Source organism: Osmerus eperlanus, chromosome 20 (genome assembly GCF_963692335.1).
Source record: "Osmerus eperlanus chromosome 20, fOsmEpe2.1, whole genome shotgun sequence".
Classification (NCBI taxonomy): domain Eukaryota; kingdom Metazoa; phylum Chordata; class Actinopteri; order Osmeriformes; family Osmeridae; genus Osmerus; species Osmerus eperlanus.
The window spans coordinates 11,727,464-11,751,322 of NC_085037.1; the positions used below are offsets into that span (position 1 = coordinate 11,727,464).

The following is a 23,859-nucleotide window of genomic DNA, read 5'->3' on the forward strand; positions in this document are numbered from 1 at the left end:
AAACTACTATCATATTGGGTGTAATAGAATTAAGAAGAGGATTATACAGAATGCTTTCAACAGTGACCGCCATCCCACCACACACAACCCCAACACTGTTTTTGACAGTTTGCAGGCAGTTAATAATTTCTCAGCAAATGACCAATCACCTTCCTGATGTGATTATCTTTTAACCAACATGATCTGTTTTTATTGAGCAGACTTTACCAAGACATACAGCTGTAAATCACTGTTGAGTGTATAAGAATTGTCGGGTAGTGTGCTGTGTCTGTCAGATTAATAGCAGAAATCCATAGGAAAATACAATCTGAATTTAAAATTGATGGGAATTAAACCATACAAAAGTGTCAAACTTTGTATTCATCAGACAACATACATGTGACAAGTTCTGGAGAGATAGCGAACACCTCTTAATATGACATATTTCACACCCATCATCTCTCCTCCCTCCTGATCACCTCTAACTGTCAGATTACCATCTGGTTCAAAATTACATTACAGCATGCTTCCCAGTGTGGGCTAGCTAGCTAAAGCGAAAGTTAACATGTCATTGGCACTAGCCAACTAAGACAAGATATCTTACGACATGTTACCTGTTTCGTGGGAACAATTTATTTGTAAGACAGAGCCAAGTAGTTCAATGTGTGTGTTGCAAAATGGATTAATTGACATAAATTTATTTTGTTATCCACCCAACTATCCAGGCTAGTTATACACTGTCAATGAAGTTGATCGATGCCAACTATACAGTACTTGGTAGCTACGCTATCAAGTGGAGGGGCCCAATTATTGCCCCCCCCCCCCCCCCCGCGGTGCGGGGGCTGCGGGGGTAATTTTTACGGGCCTGGTAGTGGCTATCAACAGAGCAGCAGTTTCGCCTCACCAGGAAATAATCTGGTACGATCGGCCTGACCTTCACAAACCGTCGCCAAAACCTTTGCCAGGACATGCAAAGTTAGACAACACTGCCCCCTATAGGTGATATCATGTAGCGTCGATCTCACTGCCCCTGGGGGTAAGCATGTCAGAGAACAGATAGTGCGTCACAAAACAGTGCAGTAATTTAGCGCCACAAATTGGCCGCGGATGCAGCCCGCCGTGCATCACACTGTCACATTCAATTTGGGGGAAAGCACGGGGTCTCTATCGTACATAGCATTTCGAAGCCAGAGAAAAACTGAGACAAGGTGAGGAAGAAATAAAAGAGAGGAAGAAAGAGACAGAGGGATAGACAGAGGGGATTGGAAGTGCAGACAACTATAGTTATGGTTCTCCTTCTAGAATGGCCCCAGGCGTTCAGGTTAAAGTCAATTAAAAATAGCACTAGAGACAATGTGGCTGCATGTTATGAAAGGGTTCCTGAGAAAAATCTGATGGCGAGATTTCATAGATTGAGCATTGGCATTGCTGGGATTCTTTCAAACAATCTCAACACAAAAATGTAATGTTTTTTATATTTGCCTTTATTAAGCATCCACGATGCTACCTCACTAATTATTCACTAATAATTACCATACGATTTACAGTGCAAAAAAAGTTGCTTGAATGCCCCCTAGTGCCTAAGGGATAAGGTGCTTTGTAATTATTTGTCAGCAATATTGTATTTAACTACAATATTTATGGTTAACCATATCATGCAGACATACGTTGTTCGCTTTTCAAAATCAGGTAGGGTAAACGGTGCATACAAATGCGAAGCCGTTAACAGCATACAGCGAAATAGGAGGGTTGCCAGGTTAACAGCCCTGATAGGGGGATACTACAAAGGAGACTTGGCAACCTTGATTTTCCTCCGACATATTGTTTGTGTGGATCAAATTTTGGAAAGCTAAGCGAGTTACAGGATTACTATTTATTTATTTCTCAACAGGTTTTGCCGAATCTGTCACTCAGTCCTGTCTAAAATGGGTGAGTAATAGCCTTATATTTCACTGTGATCCATTAATACATCTCATGTACACACGGGACAAGCGAGTTACGTCTGTTTCAAGTGTTTCCAGTGCTCGTCTGAGCTAGGCTAACTAGCTAGCGTGCGCTAGTTTAGCTAGGGACACACTACATTGGTGTCATGCATTGTTTGTCCAAGCCTGTCTTCTCTTTCACTAACTGTAACATAAATACCTAGTCTTTTCGATAAAATATCGTTAGAGCTATGGATAAATGTTCTGTTTGGTTTGAACGTGCGGATAAAAAACGTAATATTGTCATGAACCTACTGTAGCTAGCATTTGCTGTCTCGCTAGCTCCACCTTGGTAAATTAGTCCGTCAACATGTGATTATGCTACTGTAGCTAGCATTTGCTGTCTCGCTAGCTCCACCTTGGTAAATTAGTCCGTCAACATGTGATTATGCTTGTTAGCTAGAGTTAATATTACTGTTAGCTTAAGTTAACTAGTTACCAACATGGTAGCTACGTAGTATGGAACACTTGGGAAAAAGGACATAGAATCAACATTGTTCAACGTAGACTAAACGTAGACTTTAGTTGGACCAGTTTTGACAGAAGATATTATCTGGTTTGCTTGACAGACATCAACGTTCGAGGTATGTTGTTGACAGTCAGCTGCTAAGGTTACGCTCGTATGGTCGCAGCTTTGATTTCCACGGGTGTGGTGGCATGCTGCTGGTTCACACAAGGCAGATGACCAGAAGATGATCAAGAAGTGGATTCAAACGGGTTCTATTTCCGTTTTCTAATTGATTTCGAACTCGGTGCCCCCTCACCCAAGTATTTATATATTTTAAATATAGTCTTCAGAGTACAGCCGAGAGAGAGAGAGGAGGGTGTGGCCAAGAGAGGTGAAACAGTGGCATGCCATACAGTGGACTGTCTCTCACACCAGCCAGCTCGATCCCTGAGTCAGTGACAGTTTCATCTGTGGTCTATTGTTGCTCTTCCGGTCATCAGTCCCTGTGAATCATTTTTCTTCCTTTATTTTGATGTCCTGTGTTAAGAATATCTCATATCCTTGAGGTCACAGCCTTGTTATCTCGCCCCGTCCATCCCTCTCCATAATCATGACAATGAAACGAGAGGCTTGTGTTGTGTACACCAGAAGTAGTTGCAACAGCTTATAAAGGCATCAATGTTGGCCTTCTAGACCGTCTGTTTGGTTAAGTCCCTCTCTTCTCTGCAGTGTGGGGCTGTTTCGGCTAAAACAGGAGCTCTCACAGTTGAGAACTTTGTAGAAGAGGTCACTGAAAGTTAAAAACAAAACATCCAGAAGCAACCAGAAGTTTGTTTGTTTCATGTGCCTGTGGCTTTACTATCTGGACACTCGTTATTCCCCCCCCTCCCTCGCTCCCTCCGTCTGACCTGGCCCTGGGTGATTCAGGGAATGCTGTGCCCTGCCCTGGGGGTGGCATGACTGCACAAATGCTGAGGATGGGCACTTTGTGTGTGTGGGTGCCCGATCACGCTAACTCTGCGATTAACTCTGCTGAATAAATGTGCCTGTGTCGCCTTCCAGCTGACTCCAAATGAATAGTTTCCTGTCCCGTGTGTGTTTGTGTGTGTGTGTGTGTGTGTGCGCCTGTCCTAACTTCGGTGCGGAACATGTGTGTTTGTTTGCGTCCTTTGTGCACTCACTGGCAGTGGGTGGTCATGAGAAGGCTGCATAGTGCTAGGTTGTATTTTTAACTACACAGTCCTGCTCCATTACTCCCAGCTTGTTATGAGACGGTTTCGTCATCGCGTCCTATAATTAGTGTCTGAGAGCTAAGGAGCACCTCACACACACACACACACAAGCATGCCACATATTTGATGGCATATTCCGTTATTGTTGTTTGCAACAGTTGCCTCTTCCTGAAACGTTTCCTAACCCTGTCTACGTCGTTTCCCATGTCAGAGCCGTCCACCAGTCCTGCAAAGGATAACTACAGGATGAACCGCTACAAGAACAAAGCTCTGAACCTGGAGGAGATGAGGCGCAGGAGGGAGGAGGAGGGAGTCCAGCTCAGGAAACAGAAACGAGAGCAGCAGGTAAACAAACACACACACACACACACATAGGTAAACAAACATACAACCAGGTAAACAAACACACACACAACCAGGTAAACAAACACACACAACCAAGTTAAGGTATCCACAAACACCCTGGTAAACATTCACACAAACACCCCTGCCACAAACAGCCAGGTAAACAACCCAAAGCTGTGACCCAGAGGTGAGATAGCATGGCCCAAAGATGTCTATTTCCCTAACACTCTCTCTGTCTCTCTCTCTCTCTCAGCTCTTCAAGAGGAGAAATGTGGACGTCCTCGACGAGGAAGCAGCCACATCTGAGAGTCAGCTGGTCCACTCATACCTCACCTCCCCAACCACGGTGAGACACACACACACTGTCAGCTCCTGTACTTTAACCAGCCTAAGAGAGGTGGGTATGGGGCAGAAAGCTGTACTGTTGTTGATGCCCGCGTCTTTCCAGGAAGGAGTGATCACAAGAGACATGGTGGAGATGCTGTTCTCAGAGGACCCAGAGATGCAGCTAGCCACAACACAGAAATTCAGGAAACTACTGTCCAAAGGTGATTACCTCCAACGCAAGTGAACATAAGATATATTTACCAAGGCTGCAGTGGGGGGGGGGACATTGTCACAATTCAGTATAGTTTTGTTGTGAGGATGCCCATTGTGTGTGTGTGTGTGTTTCCAACCAGAGCCCAACCCCCCCATCGACGAAGTCATAAACACGCCCGGAGTGGTGGAGAGATTTGTCGAGTTCCTCAAGACGAGCCTGAACTGCACCTTACAGGTGAGCAGCCCGGGGGGGTTTGGTCAGGTGACCAGAGAGGTGCTCTGAAGCACTGGTGTTACGTTTTCATCCTCTCCATCTCTCTCTCCCTCCCCCTACTCTCCCCCCCTCTCCCTCCCTCCCTCCCCCCCCCTACTCTCCTCCTCTCTCCCCCTACTCTCCTCCTCCCTCCCCCTACTCTCCTCCTCCCTCCCCCTACTCTCCTCCTCTCTCTCCCCCTACTCTCCACCTCTCCTCTCTCCTCCTCCCTCCTCCCTCCAGTTCGAGGCAGCTTGGGCCCTCACCAACATAGCGTCGGGTACATCCATGCAGACGAAGGTGGTGATCGAGGCCGGGGCCGTTCCCATCTTCATAGACCTCCTCAACTCTGACTTGGAGGACGTCCAAGAGCAGGTGGGCCTCTAAGCTGAGACGCCCATCTCCCCATGCCCCGGGATGACGAGCTTCTGTCGAGGCCTTTCGATGTCACTTCCTAATCCTGTCATTTTGTTTCTCGCTTTGTTTTTGGTTTCTTGCGCTCTGTTTCCTCTTTGTCTCTTCCTCTCTCTCTCTCCCTCTCCTCTCTCTCTGTCTCTCTCTCCTCTCCCTGTCTCTCCCTCTCCTCTCTCTGTCTCTCCCTCTCCTCTCTCTGTGTCTCTCTCTGTGTCTCTCTCTCCTCTCTCTTTGTCCTCTCTCTCTCTCTCTCCTCTCTCTGTGTGTCTCTCTCCTCTCTCTGTGTCTCTCTCTCCTCTCTCTTTGTCTCTCTGTCCTTTCTGTCTCTCCCTCTCCTCTCTCTGTGTCTCTCTCTCTGTGTCTCTCTGTCCTCTCTCTCCCTCTGCTATCTCTCTCCCAGGCTGTGTGGGCGCTGGGGAACATTGCGGGTGACAGCGCCGTGTGCAGAGACTACGTTCTCGACTGCAACATCCTCCCACCACTGCTGACGTAGGTACCCTGGTTCTGCAGGGACCCTGGTTCTGCAGGGACCCTGGTTCTGCAGGGACCCTGGGTCTGCAGGTACCCTGGTTCTGCAGGTACCCTGGTTCTGCAGGTACCCTGGGTCTGCAGGTACCCTGGTTCTGCAGGTACCCTGGGTCTGCAGGTACCCTGGGTCTGCAGGTACCCTGGTTCTGCAGGGACCCTGGGTCTGCAGGGACCCTGGGTCTGCAGGGACCCTGGGTCTGCAGGTACCTGCGGGGACCCTGGGTCTGCAGGGACCCTGGGTCTGCAGGTACCTGCGGGGACCCTGGGTCTGCAGGTACCCTGGGTCTGCAGGTACCCTGGTTCTGCAGGGACCCTGGTTCTGCAGGGACCCTGGGTCTGCAGGTCCCTGCGGGTACCCTGGTTCTGCAGGGACCCTGGTTCTGCAGGGACCCTGGGTCTGCAGGTCCCTGCGGGTACCCTGGGTCTGCAGGTACCCTGGGTCTGCGGGTACCCTGGGTCTGCAGGTACCCTGGGTCTGCAGCCTCTGAGCCGTGTCCGGTCCCCTCCCCTGGAGCACAGCTAACCCTGCTGTGTTCCTCCCCACAGGCTCCTGACCAAGTCCACCAGGCTGACCATGACCAGGAACGCTGTGTGGGCTCTGTCCAACCTCTGCAGGGGCAAGAGCCCCCCGCCTGTCTTCGAGAAGGTACACCCAACACACACACACACACACACACACACAGAATCACCCTGGCTTTGGAGGAGACCCCCTCCAGCACCACATCCACAAGCCCAATGCGTGTGTATCTGTTCCTGTGTGTGTGTGTGTGTGTGTGTGTCAGGTGTCGCCCTGCCTGCCGGTGCTGTCCAGGCTTCTGTTCAGCAGTGACCCAGACCTGCTGGCGGACGCCTGCTGGGCGCTGTCCTACCTCTCAGACGGCCCCAACGACAAGATCCAGGCAGTCATCGACTCTGGGGTCTGCCGCCGCCTCGTCGAGCTGCTCATGTGAGGAGTGTGTGTGTGTGTGTGTGTGTGTGTGTGTGTGTGTGTGTGTGTGTGTGTGTGTGTGGTGTCTTTGGGAGGTGTTTGACTCAGTTTTTCGTTTTGACAGATATTCTAGATATTCTCTCTTTCTCTCTCGCTTGCTCTGCCTTTCTGTCTGTGCCTCTCTATCTCTGGCTGTCTCTCTCTCGGTCTCTCCCTCTCTCCCTCTCTCCTCCAGGCACACTGACTACAAGGTGGCCTCGCCCGCCCTGAGAGCTGTGGGGAACATCGTCACTGGGGACGATATCCAGACACAGGTGAGCTGTCTGTCACACACAGGCTTCACTGTGTCACCTGCTGGGAGGGATGGCAGAAGTCTGTACTGGAAACGATAAGAATCTGTTCATTTAGCACTCATTCATCCAGACACTTTCATTCCTTCATGGGAAGGGGGAGGGGGGGATTTCAACCTGCAACCTTATGATTTGCATTTGAATGCTCTGCCACTGAGCTACAGTGGCAGAGCATTCTTACATACTCTTATCCCAGTATGTAAGATAAGATTCTTTTGTTTGGGTGATGTGCATCTGAAAGCTACTGCTCGCTCACACTCACACACACATGCGAGCACACACACACGCCCGTACAAACACACGCGAGCAAAGACACACACACACGGTGTGTAACTGTGTCCTGTGTACCAGGTGGTGCTGAACTGCTCGGCGCTGCCCTGTGTGTTGCACCTCCTCAGCTCTGCTAAAGAGTCTATCCGCAAAGAGGCCTGCTGGACCATCTCCAACATCACCGCTGGGAACAGGGCCCAGATCCAGGTACCACACACCTAACACCATACCACACACACAGGGCCCAGATCCAGGTACCACACACCTAACACCATACCACACACACAGGGCCCAGATCCAGGTACCACACACCTAACACCATACCACACACACAGGGCCCAGATCCAGGTACCACACACCTAACACCATACCACACACACAGGGCCCAGATCCAGGTACCACACACCTAACACCATACCACACACACAGGGCCCAGATCCAGGTACCACACACCTAACACCATACCACACACACAGGGCCCAGATCCAGGTACCACACACCTAACACCATACCAGGGAGTCAGGTGGCTGAGCAGTGAGGTAATCCGAAGGTTGCCAGTTCGATTCCCGGTCATGCCAACTGACGTTGTGTCCTTGGGCAAGGCACTTCACCCTACTTGCCTCGGGGGAATGTCCCTGTACCTACTGTAAGTCGCTCTGGATAAGAGCGTCTGCTAAATGACTAAATGTAAATGTAAATACCACACACACAGGGCCCAGATCCAGGTACCACACACCTAACACCATACCACACACACACACAAACCAGACACCTCACATTCACACACCACACGCCCCTAACCCTGTACCCTCCCTTGCAGACAGTGATCGACGGCAACATCTTCCCGGTGCTGATCGACATCCTGCAGAAGGCGGAGTTTAGGACCAGGAAGGAGGCGGCCTGGGCCATCACCAACGCCACGTCTGGGGGGACCCCGGAGCAGATCAGGTACAGGACGACACCTCCTCCTCCTCTGCCCCGCACAGGGGGTCTGACATGCTCCACACCATGAAACCTCTAGTTCCCCTCTGGTCAGGCAGGGTGAACATCTGGCTGAGGCTAAACACACACACACAGAGAGAATGCCCTTTTTGGCCACAGTTTGAATTACGATCGGAATGTCACATGACACCCCTCAGCCCAGCATAACTCGTGTCTGGACCACACCAAACACATTCTCTCTGCTCCCAGATCTAATGCGCGCGTGTGTGTGTGTGAGTCAGGTACCTGGTGAACCTGGGCTGCATTAAGCCTCTGTGTGACCTGCTCACGGTCATGGACTCCAGGATCGTCCAGGTGGCTCTGAGCGGGCTGGAGAACATCCTGAGGCTGGGGGAGCAGGAGGCCCGGCAGGGGGGCCAGGGTCAGGGGGTCAACCCCTACTGCAGCCTCATAGAGGAGGCCTACGGTGAGACACACACACAGGCACATACACACACACACACAGCGTGATTCTGTGATTGACCTCCATTGACCCTGACCCCTGCTCTTACCTAGGCCTGGACAAGATCGAGTTCCTCCAAAGCCACGACAACCAGGACATCTACCAGAAGGCCTTCGACCTGATCGAGCACTACTTTGGGGTAGAGGAGGAGGAAGCCAACTTGGCCCCCCAGGTGGACCAGGCCAACCAGCAGTTTCTCTTCCCCCAGCAGGAAGCCCCCATGGAGGGCTTCCAGCTATAACTCACCCCCCTCTCCACCACCCAGCTCATATCTGCCCTCCTACACTTCTCAAATGAGGGTATATCACTTTGGCTTTCCTGTTTTACCACTAGCCCTTCCCTCCCTCCCCCCTCCTTAAAGCCCATTGGCTCTGGAAGAAAAGGAGGGTCCTGTTCCTGTTAAACCCTCCCAACTCTACCAATAGTCTGCCTTCTTCCTGGCTGAACAGACCAATCAGAGTCAGCTTCTCTCGTAGGCACCCTGGCCTAGTTAAGAGGACAATGACGTCAAGCCCAGTGAACCTAATTAAAAGTTGTCTCCACAAACTCCCTCCCCTCAGACTGTAGTTGTGTCTCAACCTGTTCACAGTCCGTCATTTAGAACCCCTTCGTGTTTTAGGTTTTTTTTTGCTTAGAGGTGGCAGTTTTTCCTGTGTTTTTTTTCCCCTCCCTTCCCACACCATAGAGTATCTCTCTGTTTGTGAAAAATCCCGCTTTCGGGAATCACATGCAGACATGATGATTATATGACAGTGAGGTGACACCCAAACTCTTACGTTGGACTCAGGAGTCGAGCTTGCTTGACGTGTTAACCTTCTCCAATGTATCCGCTAGTTCATTCAAGTTTTATTTCACATTCACCCAGTTTGACGTTCAGTTGCAATAGGACTCCACGGTGTCTCTCACCCGCTCATAATAGAGGAACATGGCTCCCCTCTGAACACGGCTAGCAGTTGTTTTGGGTTGTGTTGGACATACAGGGTATTCGCTGCTGTGTGGTCTCCACATAGACACAGAGACTCCAACACACTTCAGGCTCTCTCCTCTCTCCTTCCTGGAAACTGGAGATAATTTCCATTTAAACAACTTCCTCTTTCGGTTCATTGCTCATGGCAGATCTTTTCTTTTTTTTATGATAGGGAGGGGGTGGGGGGGGTGGAGCATGCTGGTTCAGAGAAGGTACTTCAGGGAGAGGTGACAGATTGGAAAGGGGGGTGAGGGGCATGTGTGTGTGTGTGTGGGGGGGGGGGGGTTGAAACTATATTGAGAGATTAACGTGATAATACCTAGGTTAAGGGGGTGGTATAGCTAGAGATACTGTATAATGTCCGTTGTGTGCTGTGTTCTTAATAACGATACATTTGAACTATGAAGTGATCTAACTATTACATGACGCAGGTAGGGGGGGCAGGGGTTGGGGTGATGGGGGGGCAGGACTGACTGCAGCACACCAAATATATTTTTTATAGACAAAAGCATCTCAAGATGAGCAATGCGGTGTTATTTTGTGTTCGTTTTGGTTCTCTCTTTCGAACAGTGCTGAATCCTAACCTGAGATCCTAAAACAAAATCCCTCAACCACGCCGTAGTGATTTTGATGCATCTGGAAGTGAACGATTCAGCCCGAAAGTTTATTTTCTTTCTTGGGGGTTCTTGAGTTTACGAAAGCCCGGTGTAAATAGGTAGCTGCCGGTTAGCTCCCCCCTGCTCTATGTTGTAGCTGCCCCTCCTCCCTGTGTGTGCTTGGTAGGGGTTTGCATGGTGTTTCCTTACCCTACCACCTTTTCAAGAGACTATCCCTGGCCAAACTCGTACAGTTACGGCGTAAAGAGATGGAGTCGGAGGGCGGGTGCGGGTGCGGGTGCGAGTGCGGGGGGTGAAGGTAAAAAGAAAAACTAGAGGAATGGAGGGACGGAGTTGAAAGTCGTAACACATTCTCTTAAGTTCTTGTGTTCGTTGTGGCGGTGGCGGTATGTAGCTGTAGCTTTGATATCTAGCTAACCGTTGGCATTCTATGTCTTGTGAGGACGGATTGGTCTCGAACTTTGCATCTATGTTTTTTTCTTCTTCTCTGCCCGACTTGGAAAGTTCACCACACCACTCGCCCCCCAACTCCCCACCCCCCTCTTGTGGATTTAACGATGGCTGGAGTTTGGCTAGGGATGCGTCTAGTGGTTTAGCAACGAGCTTAACTGCGACCGAAATTCTAGTTAAAAGAGATGTTCGTATTTGCACACATACTTCATGCACACTCGCATACAACACCAGCAGACACTGTATACACACATCATACTAATGAGTGGCCAGGTATCTGGAGAAAAAGGCTTCCAAACCCTTAAGACAAGTAGGATTTTCTTTTTTTCCTTCATAAAAAACTGTTACATGGTATAAAGTACATGGCATGGCTTAAGCTTTCTTTTCTTTTTTTCGCACTTTGAAAATAAATACTTTGGGGTGGGTGGGTATTGTAATAAATGTTAGTCATTCATAAGCCAATGCTTGGTAGCCTGTTATTAGATTTGTACCGGAAAGTTGCAGTTAAATATGATTCTCTGCTTCATTTCATATATTCGTTTCGGAAAGCCTTTTTCCTGTACCAGGGGTTATGGAAGCCGTTTCCTCCTCCTGGAAACATGACTGGTGATGGCTAGATACACCTGTAATCACAGGTCTGGGGTCAGCCAGGCCTGGCCTTAGCCCATCCTGGCCCTAGGGGCCTAGCTGATCTCCAGCCTGTGTCTATGGAGGGTGGAGCCCAGGGCTCAGAACTGTCTGGTAGTGTGACGTTTGACTGACAGGCGCTTTGTGAGGCTACGATTGATGTTATTTCGTTCCCATGACTCTCTAGGGGGATGCGCTTTTTCTGTGGACAAACAACTTGTTCTCGTTTAGCTGCAGTGGACTTCACTTTGAAACCAAGCGTCATATTATGATGATTTGTTTTTTGTTTTACAGAGCGGATATCACTAGTTGCAACAGTTGGTGTTGTTATGGCTATTGGCACTTAATCTGCAATCTTAAAATATTAAGACAAATCTGAATTTGTTTTAATATTTTCGCTTGGATGTTTACTATATTACAATGACTGTGTTGGAGTAAAACTTTGTTTCACTGACATGCACATTTTGAAAGTGGAAATATTCAAATTGAGTATGGCTGCAAGCTTTAGAAATGCAAATAGTTATCCACAGAACAAGTGCACTTCTAGATATAAAAGGTGATAGAAATTCTAGAAATCATGGTAATTGAGCAACAAAACTTACTCTACTGTGCTAATGTGTAGAGGATCATTTATATCAGTAGTTTTTGGCTTCTTGTCTCCCTCAGGCAAGAAACAAGTGGATCAAACTACAAAAAAATAAAAACTATATTTATATTTATGAAAAATAGTACAAATGCACTCCTATTCACTAAAGTGCCAATCCGACCAACAAAGACTGAAGGTTGAAATGTCTGTCTATGACTTATTGAATTCTATTTTTCCTTTTTCCTTTTTTTGTACTTGAATGTGCACACATTTTGTGCAAAACATTGCTGCTCTTTTTTCCTTATCTTTAAAGTTACATGACTTGCCATTGTTTCTCAAAAGAAGTGGCATTCTTTTCTTGGCCCACCTCAACGTGGGTTTGAACCTTAAAGGAGAAAAAATAGAAAAACCTAAAAATGGGACTTCCTTTACTGCATTATACTGGTCTTTCCAGACCTCCAAATAGATTGGTGATAGGTAAGGCTGGTTGTTTCTAGATGTACACAATGATTTGAGCGGTTTGTGTCCAAAGAGGAGACAATACAAACTACATCACTGGGCTTTCTGGTCAGCTGACATATCAGACCAGACCTTTACTTCCATGTTTGCACATATGAGTAAAACCGTCTCTGTTTGTAAATGACCTACAGAAGTGGTGTTCCTCGCTAGAGTTCTTGATACCTCTCTTGTTTCTACGCCTGAATCTAGAGCTCAGACCCTTACTGCAGATGGTGGTACTGTGATTGAAAAATCAAACTCAGGCGACCACCCCATTTTTTTTTTTTTTTGGTCCGCCAAAAACTTATTAAAAGCCATCTTTCAGTACAACCAATCACACATCGTTTTCTTGCAGGGTAAGCTGTGATCAGTTTTTTTTTTTTATCGTCCGATTCAGCATTGGACCACAAATCTAAATCCGATCAGAACAACCAACAACTCCTGCAGTAGATGTGCTCCAAACCCAACATCCGTAGGGATGTGCTTCAAACCCAACATCCGCAGGGATGTGCTCCAAACCCAACATCCGCAGGGATGTGCTTCAAACCCAACATCCGCAGGGATGTGCTCCAAACCCAACATCCGCAGGGATGTGCTCCAAACCCAACATCCGCAGGGATGTGCTCCAAACCCAACATCCGCATGGATGTGCTCCAAACTCAACATCCGCAGGGATGTGCTCCAAACCCAACATCCGCAGGGATGTGCTCCAAACCCAACATCCGCAGGGATGTGCTCTCTCTTCAGGCTTATCTTCAGGCTTTGTTCCCCTCTCTCTGGGAGTGGAGTTACCAGACGGAACTACTTGACGTTTTACCCAGATGAAATCTGGGATTCATCATTATGCGAAGTAATTTACATTAAACAAGAGATGTAAGAACTGAAGAGGAGCGTTGTGTATGTTGTTTTACATTTAACACGCACCGTGTTTTTTTCCCCCCCTAAATCCTGACTCGTTCTAATGACTTCTGAGAAGTGCTGAAATGCCTCCTTTGACCACATGATGTCACTTGGAAATAACATGGCCTGTTTTCCTGCCTGAGCTGACGGCTACAGTTGCAATATATAGGGCCTAAAGCACTTCCTCTTCAGGACATATGATCAGAAAGAAAACTTACAATTGATCATTCAAAAGTTGTAATCCAGGTATTGATTGCAACACGGCTCAAATTTGACTTGTCTTCCGTCCTCAATCCTTTAAATGTCTCTTTGAGACTGATCTGTCTCTAGGAAATCTCAAGTTATGGCTCTATGCTTGGCTTGTCAAGTGTAGCAGTCCATGTTCAATTGTTTACAATGCTACATGTTTGTAAAATATTTTCATACACCCTTACTGACCAGCCCTGATGTATACTCTGCTCTGGTCCTATAATTTCTCTCTTTGAAATGTATTTATTTCAATATCTTATGTTTGTTTGCTTACAAATACCCATCTTAAACTGTGACTTGACTTGACTGCCGACGGTATGAATGAGTGACGAGAAACTGATACAGTTCAACTGAACATGACACACACAGAAACAAACATACACAATGCATTAACAATATTAGATATGTATACGAAATATAAGTAAATAAAATCTAAAGTTGTTCAGTGAAAATACTGTACGAAAAAATAAAGTTATGTTGCAACCCTTTACGTTTGTCTGACATTTTGTATCTGCATTATAATCAGTAGGTAAATGTTTAATTCACACTTGCCTGGGTTGGCTTCCTTCAGGCATTAAGAGCGGTCGTTGTTTTTTTTACTTGAGTCCTGACAATGTTTATGTCCACAGTTCAGCTGTTGAATTTTTTTTTGGGGGAGAAAATAGTTGAGGCGACAAAATTGGAGCCGAATGATTTAGGGGGCAAGATATTTGACGCAGAATTTTTTGGGGTGAAAAAATGTAAGCCCCCCCCAAAAAATTGAGGCGAAAATAGTTCAGCCCAAAAAATTATAGCCAAAATATTGGAACCCAAAAGAAAATCTGATTGCAACATCCGGGATACCAAGGTACTCAGAACGGACATCTCGATCCCAGGCTGTGATCAGAGAATGTCTAATATATGCATGTTTAATATAACGACAATCAGGCGAAAGAGACAAATTTAGCCGTTTAGCTCCATAGACGATCACCCCCAGTGGAACTCTGGTGGAGCTGCAAACCAAATTCGGTCCTTAAACTGTTATTGTGACCAGGGTTGCCAGGTCTGTGTGACAAAACCAGCCCAATGGCCAATCAAAACCAGCCCAATGGCCAATAAAACCAGCCCAAAAACCAGCCCAATATCAGAACTCAAAATATGCACCTGCCAAACCATATACACTGCTTGTAAAGTCCAACAGCATTGCTATCATTGCCAAATGTATTGTAATATCTACAAAGTAACACCAAATGTTTAGTATGCCAGCATAAAAAGTTTTCAGGAGGTTTTCTCAGGAGACTGAGAGCATTAGACACGTGTGCACACCCACAGTGCGTGTGTATGTGGGCGTGTCCCATGTCCATGTGTGTACGTGCTGATCTGGAGTCAGTTTGGTAGGATTTGGGTATAAATAAATTATTTCATTTAAAATATCGATTTTTATTTATAGATATTAATGTAATTTGCGTGCAAAATAGGTCTACCCCAACCAGCGGACAAACAATTCAACCCGCGGCAACACTTCAAAAGTAGCCCAATTCCGCGGGAAAACCGCGGACCTGGCAACACTGATTGTGACTGATCTGCATGTATGACGATTGCCTTACCTATCCTTGGTATCCCGGATGTTGTAATCTGAATTTTATAATTTCGCATTATTCATTTCAAATATATAATGAAGTGCACTGGCCACAGCTCTCATGTTTGTAGAACTCAATCAGGTGGGCAATGGCTTTGATGATATCCGTCTGCAACGACAGAACGTTTCACCTCAACACTAGTCACCACACTGCAATCCCCAGTAAGCATTATGTCACTGATTTGCTTCCATACCATGTCCCTACAAGGCTCTGGGTTGACCTATAAAAAATTATTACCAGAGAATGTCTTACTAAATAAATGACAACAGCGCCTCCGAACGTGAGTGTGCCGGCGAGTAGTTCCGGGTAAGTTGCAGCTACTTCCGTTCCACATTTCATAAGCTCGGGACAACCGACGGAGGTAGGAATGCAGTTTTCCTTCCAATAAAATTATGCATTTTATTTAAATATAGTCTATTGCTTTTATATTCCGTTTTTATAATATACAGTCTCACAAAACAAGAGTTTTGTCATGGGTAAGCTTCAATGCCTTAGGAATTACTAAATAAATTGATCGTAAACCATCGCTATTTAACTAGCTTACTAGGCTAGCTAGTTTTATGAACGTTATGGAGGTCAAAGCTGTACACATGCATCGTCCTCAAGTATTTGGTGAAACGTCTTTCCTAAGTATTTGGCGCATACCTTTCTTGTGTGCTAAGAGGTAAAACAGGTAGATAATGTTAATTGTCTCAGCTAACTAACATTTTTAATAAGTGTAGCCTATGCTAAACGTCCTCAAGCAATGCCTGGTGTATGGGTAGTAGTGTTTTGATGAGCTTGGAATATTGTTTGGAGTTGGCAGTGCAGAGATTATATCACATTTGAGTTTTTACGACGTTTTTGAACATAAATACCCTTGTTTTTGATCAGAATTGAATTACTTGATAACATGTTGAAGCGATACATTGTTAGCTCTAGATTGACTGAAGATTGTCTGGGTTTTTTCTTGGAATAGGCATAACACCACAAGACTTGACAAGCGGCTTTGCGCCTTAAACCACAAATATATCAGTGGATATTGTACAGATAACAACGATTTTTTTGTTGTTGTTGACGTTTTTGATTTCCTGCAAACAGTCAATCAAGATGCTGTCCCTCTCTCGGGCGTTGGTGTGTGCGCTGCGCACCCCAGCCACTGTCAGTCCAGCCGGGGTAGCTGCCGTCACGCGATTCAACAGCACTGCTACTCAGGTAAACATATATTACATATCCAACAACTGTTTTAAATTGGATTTTGCTGGTTTTGATAACCTTGACAGTTTCACTCAACATGATCTCTGTGGGTTTATTAGGAAAAGCCCAAAAAGACCACATTTGGACCTCTGAGTGATCAGGACAGAATCTTTACCAACCTCTATGGGCGACATGACTGGAGGTAGAGCCACCAAAAGCTTTTCATGTCACAAATTTAGTGATTTTTGTAAACTTATCAAACAATAATCAATAAATAAATCCCACTTCAAGCAACCTCTACCCCTGTCCTGTCTCAGGCTAAAGGGGGCATTGAGCAGGGGAGACTGGTACAAGACAAAGGAGATCCTGTTGAAGGGAGTAGACTGGATCATCAACGAGATCAAGAGCTCTGGTCTGCGTGGCAGAGGAGGAGCTGGCTTTCCCACCGGCATGAAGTGGAGTTTCATGAACAAACCCAGCGATGGACGGTCAGTGACTCCTGATGTATGCTTTCTCCAAAAGAGAACCCTAACCCAGTCCACAGCTTACCCTCCTACTGCCCTCATGTCACAGTTAACACCGGAAGAGGGGATCCCTCACTGAATCTCTCCTCTGACATTTTTTCCCCTCACTGAGTTTTCCTGGGAGTTTTTCCTTGTCTTCCTTGAGGGTTTTCGGTTGCTTTAGATGCAGTTCTAGGTGCATGTGTGATATTGCTTGTGAAAAGGGCTACACAAACAGACAGAATTGACCTGATTGTTATCCCTCAGGCCCAAGTACCTGGTGGTGAACGCTGACGAGGGGGAACCAGGCACCTGTAAGGACAGGGAGATCATGCGCCACGACCCCCACAAGCTGGTGGAGGGCTGCCTGGTGGCGGGCAGGTGCATGGGAGCCCGCGCTGCCTACATCTACATCAGAGGGGAGTTCTACAACGAGTCCTCCAACCTGCAGGTGAGACGGGAGTTCAAAAAGATCTCCTCAGGCCCCCTAGTGTCTGATCTGTGAAATGACGCCTCTAATACTTGTAACTTGTTTAACTACATGCTCTTCTGGGTCTACCCATTGGCTCTTGTTTGCTTTTCACAATGTATGCTTCGTGTTTTGGCTACCCACATTGTTTTTGGGGCTATCTCGTTGTTTATGATCATTGACCTCATTCACCTTTTGCTCTTTCTTGTAAATCGCTTTGGATTAATGTCTGCTAAATGCCTAAATGTAAATGTCTAAATATAATACGATTATCTCGGATGCACGTGGAACTTGTTTTCGCAACGTGTTCGTATCATGGGAGTCAGGTGGGTGAGTGGTTAGGGAGTCGGGCTATTAATCAGAAGGTTGCCGGTTCGATTCATGGCCATGCAAAATGACATTGTGTCCTTAGGCAAGGCACTTCACCCTACTTGCCTCGGGGGAATGTCCCTGTACTTACTGTAAGTCGCTCTGGATAAGAGCGTCTGCTAAATGACTAAATGGAAATGTAATGTATCGTCAACTCTTCTTCTCTCCTCTAGGTGGCCATCAACGAGGCCTATGCCAACGGCCTGATCGGGAGGAACGCCTGCGGGTCCGGCTACGACTTTGACGTGTTTGTGATGCGCGGGGCCGGAGCCTATATCTGTGGGGAGGAGACGGCCCTCATCGAGTCCCTGGAGGGCAAGCAGGGGAAACCCCGTCTGAAGCCTCCCTTCCCCGCGGACGTCGGTGAGTCCTGAGGAGAGGGGACGTACAAACCCTCATCCATACAAGACGTTTGACGTATATTTGGTTTTAAATGCAGTGTTAGGGTAGTACCACCTTTACTTTATGCCAGGGGTGTAAGTTATGTATCTCTCTTATTTGAAAACCGCAAATCTGCCCCAACTCTCATTTGACCCCTACATGGCATATGGAAACAAACCTATATGGCAACTGGTTTCAGGAATACCGAGGTTCTAAATAATGGATTTAATGCTGTCTCTAAGGTGTGTTTGGTTGCCCGACGACTGTCGCCAACGTGGAGACCGTAGCCGTGGCGCCCACCATCTGCCGTCGTGGCGGGACGTGGTTCGCTGGCTTCGGCAGAGAGAGGAACTCGGGCACCAAGCTGTTTAACATCTCGGGTCACGTCAACACCCCCGTCACAGTGGAGGAGGAGATGTCCATCCCCCTCAAGGAACTCATCGAGAGACATGCAGGTGCATAGCGACACATTTACGTTTTGATTCTGTCATAGACATACGCAACGATTTATTTTTCATGTTTTTTTTTTTTTTTTGGTGGGGGGGGTGTTGTCATTAAGCAATGAATAGAAAACTTTATTGAGGTGTAAATATTCCCTTGGCAGTTGTGGCACGTTACACTTATAACATTTATACACATCAACCGACATCTTATTGTGAACTTTCTCGACCAGTGTCAGAAGTGTATTTTTTTTGTGGTCCTCCTCCATTGTGATTGGCTTGTAATTTCAGTTCATCTCACCAATATGGATGTTTCTCTCAGGGGGTGTGCGTGGAGGCTGGGACAACCTCTTGGCCATCATTCCTGGTGGATCCTCCACACCCATGATCCCTCGCTCCGTCTGTGAAACCGTCCCTATGGACTTTGACGGCCTCATCCAGGCCCAGACAGGCCTGGGCACAGCTGCCATCATCGTCATGGACAAATCTGTGAGTAGCCCCTGCTAGAGGGAATGAGGAAGTGTGCTGTGATTGGCTGTTCATTTCTGTGTCCTCCCTCCCTACATTACATGTTGATTGTATCCTAGTGCAGCGTTTCAGCTGCTTACTGGGGATCGCAGTGTGGTGGCTAGTGTTGAGGTGAAACGTTCTGTCGTTGCAGACTGATGTCATCAAAGCCATTGCCCGCCTGATTGAGTTCTACAAACACGAGAGCTGTGGCCAGTGCACCCCCTGCAGGGAGGGTGAGGAACTGCAGCACTTTATTTATTTAGTCAAATGTTCTATACTGTTGGGTATTTTAAACGAAACAGGTGTATGACAACAGAAGATAAAATAAAATATACATGGGGAAAAGCTCATATTACTAAGGTAATGAAAGCAACAAGTAAGGTGAAGAATCTACCGCCCACCTCTGTTCATAGGCGTGGACTGGATGAACACGATGATGTGGCGTTTTGTGCGCGGTGATGCTAAGGAAGCGGAGATCGACATGATCTGGGAGATCAGCAAGCAGATCGAGGGTCACACCATCTGTGCCCTGGGTGACGGTGCTGCATGGCCTGTTCAGGTAACACACCACCACCACAGGCATTACCGCAGCAGATGCCTACATGGCAAATACACACATCTATATTGATAGAGATGTATAGATATAGAGATATAAATTACACATAGGCCTTACACAGACGTCTTGTGGCGGTTGGTGGTGTTCTATTATTGGATAACCTGGCATTGTCTATATGTTTCCTCTGGGCTCCTTAGTTTGATGGTTTATTTATATACATTATTTACAAAAAATGCTGACATGGGGATTTGGATATATTTATAACCCCAACATAGGACTTTGGCCAGACTGATGGCAACCACAGTCCAGAGAAGCAGGTTTCTGTTCCTGCTTCTGTTCCTGCTTACAAATAAACATTAAACATTTTCCTCCTTCCTTCCCTCAGGGTTTGATTAGACACTTCAGACCTGTAATGGAGAGCAGAATTGCAGAATTTCAAGAGAAGAAGCAAGCCAGGGCTTAATTCACTCCCTGCTGCCTCATATTTCATGCCTTGTTTTCCCATTTCACCCCTTTCCTTTCATTCACAAATTGTTATTTAAAGCAAAACTGTCACGACACAATTGTGAATAATTGCCTTCCTGTATTTGCCTGTATTTCCAATAAATACGCCAATGGAGTTCTATTAAACCTAATGTAGATTTAGATTCTACGGTTGTATATATGTATTACTCTTAAATAAAAACGGTAAAAGTTTAAGAATGTTCTCGTTGCAACTTGTTTCTATATATTATGTCCTCACAAACTGAACTTCTAAATAGCATACCACTCAATATTATAGATTTTAAACATATAAACGGACTTAGAATTTTAACTTCTTCCACATTTTTGTAGATTACATTTAGTCATTTTTAGCAGATGCTAAAAATGTAATTTAGATGCTAGAATATTCTCATTACTGTGCTCAAATGGCTCTGCCCCTCTCTCAGAACGGTAATCTGATTGTACACTAGAGTCTAGTGTGAGGCTGGATGGCTCATATTGCCTGCAACCCCCGTCACGTGACTAGGGTGAATTCGTCTTTCCTTCCGACTTCATTTTATTGGACGCTCTCAGAGGTAAGAAACGGCTGCATTTTGAATTGTTTACCACTGTTTCAGCAACCTTTGTTTAAGGGATTGTGCACGTACTAAACAACCTGGCTTCAATGACTTGATACAAAATTCTGCACACGCCGTGATATTGTAAATGCGGTCTTTGTGTTTTAAATTGTTTTTGCTCTGCAATTTAAGGTTGTCCATCGTTCCCCCCCCCCCTCCCCCTCCGTTCTTTTTGTCAACCTTGTTTTGTTATCAGCGTAAAGTTTAATCTGGCTATAATTTCATAGTTAGCCTGCAAGTTGTTCCTTCCACTGCTTAGTTGTTTTTTAAGGGGTTATCGATTATAAAATTAAATTGTGGCGATCATGTGCAAATAATCCTGTATTTCTTGGCTAACATTCCAGTGGCGAGATATCGTATGCAGCAAAGCCCGCGCGAGCCACCCTGAGCGAAGGGTTTAGTAAACATCGTTTTTTTTATTTATTGCTTCTTTCAGTTCAAATTGAGACTGTTTCAATCTCAGTCAGCATGGAGTTGGATATGTTAAAGATAGAGCAGGTTGTTGTTGGAGAAGACGTCAGTTCCACAGAGACCATCAAACCAGGCCCTGTCATCACCCCTTCTCTGCAACCCTGTGAGCATTTAAATCTTGTCATACTGTCTTATACTTATACTACTAAACGCATTTGTGTGCATTCCAAACGCACACGGAAAACAGTTTCTCCCATGTTTAAACGTAAGCAGCTGTTACTAGCATTTACTTGTGTCGTGAACCTCCTTTTCTCTTCTGTTTTACAGATCAACATGACAGCCTTCAGTGCTTTCAGTGTTTCATCACCTTCTGCAACTCCAAGGCCAAAGAGAGACACATGAGGAAGAGTCATCGAGAGGAATACAAACAGCAGCTCCAGCAGGTATAGAAGATGTATATAATACTATATAATATATGTACTTGTACTCTTGTTGGTTAGTTGTAACTGATTTAACATCTTGTACTCGCTTTGAATTATATTATTGGTGCTTGCTTTCCTATAGGTACACTCTTGCACTTTTGAGGTTCATGTTGCTTAATTGTAACTTGTTTAACAACATTCTCTTATGTTTCTTCCCATTGGCACGTATTTGCTTTTCATAATGTATGCTTCATGTTTTACCTACCCACAATGTTTTTTGGGCTATCTCGTTGTTTATGATCATTGACCTTATGCACTTTTGTAAAGCTCTCTCTTGAAAGTCGCTTTGGATAAAAGCGTCCGCTAAATGTATAAATGTAATTTGTACTTACAAATGCATAGATGTAAAGCTAGCGATGGTTGTGTACGATCTCTCACTTTTGTTTTTCTTCTTCTCTCTTGTGTTTCGTGTCGGCGTGCAGACTGATACTTTGTTCACGTGTTACGTGTGCGACCGGACATTTCCTTCCTCCGAGGAGCTCACCCAACACCAGGCCTCTCACAGCCAGGAGGACAAGCCCTTCCGGTGCCCGTACTGCCAGGGTAGCTTCCGGACCTTCTCTGAGGTAAGAGGGGGAGGGGGGTCTCTGAGTTCAAATGCGTCTGTCGTGAACTGTTTCCCCCCCCCCCCCCCATGTCTGCCTCCCCTGGATTGGCTAGCGTCAAACGTGACGTAGCTGACTTCCCCTTCTGTTTGTGCGTCTCAGCTGACAGTTCACCGGAGGAACCTGTGCACGGAGCGGAACAGCATCTGCAGGGAATGTAACATGGTGTTCCGCGGCCCCGCCCACCTTCGGACCCACCGCCTATCCCAGCACCCCCAGCCCCTGGAGGACCCAGACGATGACACCATGACACACCGCTGCGGCAAGTGCGGACGGGGGTTTAAGACCGAGGAGGAGCTGGTGCAGCACCAGGAAGACTTTGCAGGGGACCAGCACTGCAACGCCAAACCTCCGGCCAAGCGACGGGGGCGCCCACCCAAGAAGATCGTGGAGGCCACGGCCGCGGAGGGTGAGGTAAGTGGCGAGGAAAAAAGCGGGGAGGTGGAAGAGGGTGCGGCGCTGGATGAGGGGGGGAAGGAATCTCTGACGAAGGGAGGGAAACGGAAGGGTAGGCCACCTAAGCAGCCGCAGGCGGAGGAGCTGAAGATCCCGTGTCCCGAAGTCGGCTGCGAGCTCACGTTCTCCTCGCTCTCCCTGTTTCGGGCTCACAAGAAAGAGAAGCACGCCAAGCCGCCGCCACCTCGCAAGGCTTACCCGTGCGTGGAGTGTGAGGAGAGCTACGCCCGGTCTGAGCAGCTTAAAGCCCACATGGCCAGGGCTCATGGATCCGGCCGGCACAACTGCCCAACCTGTGGTAAAAGCTTTGGCCGGGAGAGTAATCTAAAAGCCCACCAGAAAACGCATACAGAGGGAGAAGAGGATACAAAGGGAAAAGATAATAAGGGTATTGAGACGGTGTTCCCAAGATCATGGAAGTCCTGAAGACGTCGGGGGAAGTGAAAAACGGTTCATGGGATTTTTATATTCAGCAAAAGGAAGTTGGAGTTTGAAATGCTAGACAGTAAAGCACTCGACTGTAGTAATAAGGTTATTCCTGAAGAGTTGTTTTAAAAGTGCTTTTTAGAAAACAACAATTGACTGTAAATAAAACCGCCTATACCGATGTGTGTATATAATAATGTATTTCAATTTTCCCTCAAAGCTTAATGTAGTGGGGCTTCTTTTTCCATATTTCCTAAATTGAAGCATTGGAAAAAGTTTTTATATTCTTTTTAGGGATGTAGAGGTGTAGTTTACTAGTTTATTCTCAATGTAACTTATGATAATAATTTGTTTTAATCATGCCTAGGAATTGGTCAAATATTATGAATATGATTTCACTTTAAATCATGTTTTCTTAACCCCCATTCTAAGATAAAGTTTCAAATCATGTTGTGAGGATCTTTGCAGGATTCCATTGCTGTTTTTTTCTCTTTTTTTCTCAAATGTTGGCATTAAAAATTAAACAATAATGGCATTAAACTAAATGTGTGATGAAACAATGTTTGGAATTGTTATTAAAAGTTATATATTCAATTTTGATTATGATAAGGTTAGACCTAATGACAATACTGCAAGTGAAATTTCAGCATTGAAAACGTGCATTAAAAATGTATGATAAAAAAAATATAAATACAGTAGGCTCTTTATTGATTATGGAATTGCCAATTACAGTTTTGGATGTGGTTGCA

The 23,859-nt window shown here is 46.3% G+C and overlaps 3 protein-coding genes and 1 long non-coding RNA gene across 5 annotated transcripts; all 4 read left to right on the forward strand.

Annotated features, from left to right (window-relative positions):
* Positions 1 to 1,771: 1,771 nt before the first annotated feature.
* On the forward strand, positions 1,772 to 9,863 carry LOC134006883 (importin subunit alpha-7). Its single transcript, XM_062445989.1, has 14 exons — positions 1,772 to 1,908; positions 3,853 to 3,986; positions 4,240 to 4,332; positions 4,435 to 4,534; positions 4,667 to 4,761; positions 5,023 to 5,154; positions 5,594 to 5,682; positions 6,268 to 6,367; positions 6,504 to 6,667; positions 6,885 to 6,963; positions 7,351 to 7,476; positions 8,090 to 8,217; positions 8,493 to 8,677; positions 8,767 to 9,863. Exons 1-14 carry the CDS (start codon positions 1,905 to 1,907, stop codon positions 8,952 to 8,954), a joined length of 1,617 nt encoding a protein of 538 aa, XP_062301973.1. The 5' UTR covers positions 1,772 to 1,904; the 3' UTR covers positions 8,955 to 9,863.
* A 102-nt stretch (positions 9,864 to 9,965) lies between these two features.
* Positions 9,966 to 14,095, forward strand: LOC134040917 (uncharacterized). The gene is made up of 2 exons (XR_009932926.1): positions 9,966 to 10,562; positions 10,615 to 14,095. It is a non-coding gene; the product is annotated as an uncharacterized LOC134040917 (long non-coding RNA).
* Positions 14,096 to 15,490: 1,395 nt separating this feature from the next.
* On the forward strand, positions 15,491 to 20,334 carry LOC134006678 (NADH dehydrogenase [ubiquinone] flavoprotein 1, mitochondrial-like). The gene is made up of 11 exons (XM_062445628.1): positions 15,491 to 15,587; positions 16,307 to 16,420; positions 16,522 to 16,604; positions 16,720 to 16,890; positions 17,173 to 17,356; positions 17,917 to 18,106; positions 18,367 to 18,579; positions 18,887 to 19,053; positions 19,226 to 19,307; positions 19,488 to 19,633; positions 20,016 to 20,334. The coding sequence occupies exons 2-11, from the start codon at positions 16,316 to 16,318 to the stop codon at positions 20,091 to 20,093; spliced, it is 1,419 nt and encodes a 472-aa protein (XP_062301612.1). The 5' UTR covers positions 15,491 to 15,587; positions 16,307 to 16,315; the 3' UTR covers positions 20,094 to 20,334.
* Positions 20,335 to 20,573: 239 nt separating this feature from the next.
* Positions 20,574 to 23,794, forward strand: LOC134040940 (zinc finger protein 431-like). 2 transcript variants are annotated; one of them, XM_062487124.1, is made up of 5 exons: positions 20,574 to 20,688; positions 21,167 to 21,304; positions 21,469 to 21,584; positions 22,046 to 22,189; positions 22,331 to 23,794. In XM_062487124.1, the coding sequence occupies exons 2-5, from the start codon at positions 21,199 to 21,201 to the stop codon at positions 23,108 to 23,110; spliced, it is 1,146 nt and encodes a 381-aa protein (XP_062343108.1). In that variant the 5' UTR covers positions 20,574 to 20,688; positions 21,167 to 21,198; the 3' UTR covers positions 23,111 to 23,794. The 2 variants fall into 2 exon arrangements, with proteins under 2 accessions (XP_062343108.1, XP_062343107.1); XM_062487123.1 differs by lacking the exon at positions 20,574 to 20,688 and having other exon boundaries at positions 20,716 to 21,304.
* The last annotated feature ends 65 nt before the right edge of the window (positions 23,795 to 23,859 follow it).

Excerpts from the sequence above, each read along its gene's own strand:
- LOC134040940 (XM_062487124.1), top strand. The coding sequence starts at position 21,199 with ATGGAGTTGGATATGTTAAAGATAGAGCAGGTTGTTGTTGGAGAAGAC. Across the intron at positions 21,585-22,045 it reads ACAAACAGCAGCTCCAGCAG|ACTGATACTTTGTTCACGTG; the intron begins GTATAGAAGATG and ends GTCGGCGTGCAG. Across the intron at positions 22,190-22,330 it reads GCTTCCGGACCTTCTCTGAG|CTGACAGTTCACCGGAGGAA; the intron begins GTAAGAGGGGGA and ends TGTGCGTCTCAG.
- LOC134006678 (XM_062445628.1), top strand. The coding sequence starts at position 16,316 with ATGCTGTCCCTCTCTCGGGCGTTGGTGTGTGCGCTGCGCACCCCAGCC. Across the intron at positions 17,357-17,916 it reads ACGAGTCCTCCAACCTGCAG|GTGGCCATCAACGAGGCCTA; the intron begins GTGAGACGGGAG and ends TCTCTCCTCTAG. Across the intron at positions 18,580-18,886 it reads ACTCATCGAGAGACATGCAG|GGGGTGTGCGTGGAGGCTGG; the intron begins GTGCATAGCGAC and ends TGTTTCTCTCAG.
- LOC134006883 (XM_062445989.1), top strand. Across the intron at positions 4,762-5,022 it reads GCCTGAACTGCACCTTACAG|TTCGAGGCAGCTTGGGCCCT; the intron begins GTGAGCAGCCCG and ends TCCTCCCTCCAG. Across the intron at positions 5,683-6,267 it reads ATCCTCCCACCACTGCTGAC|GCTCCTGACCAAGTCCACCA; the intron begins GTAGGTACCCTG and ends TCCTCCCCACAG.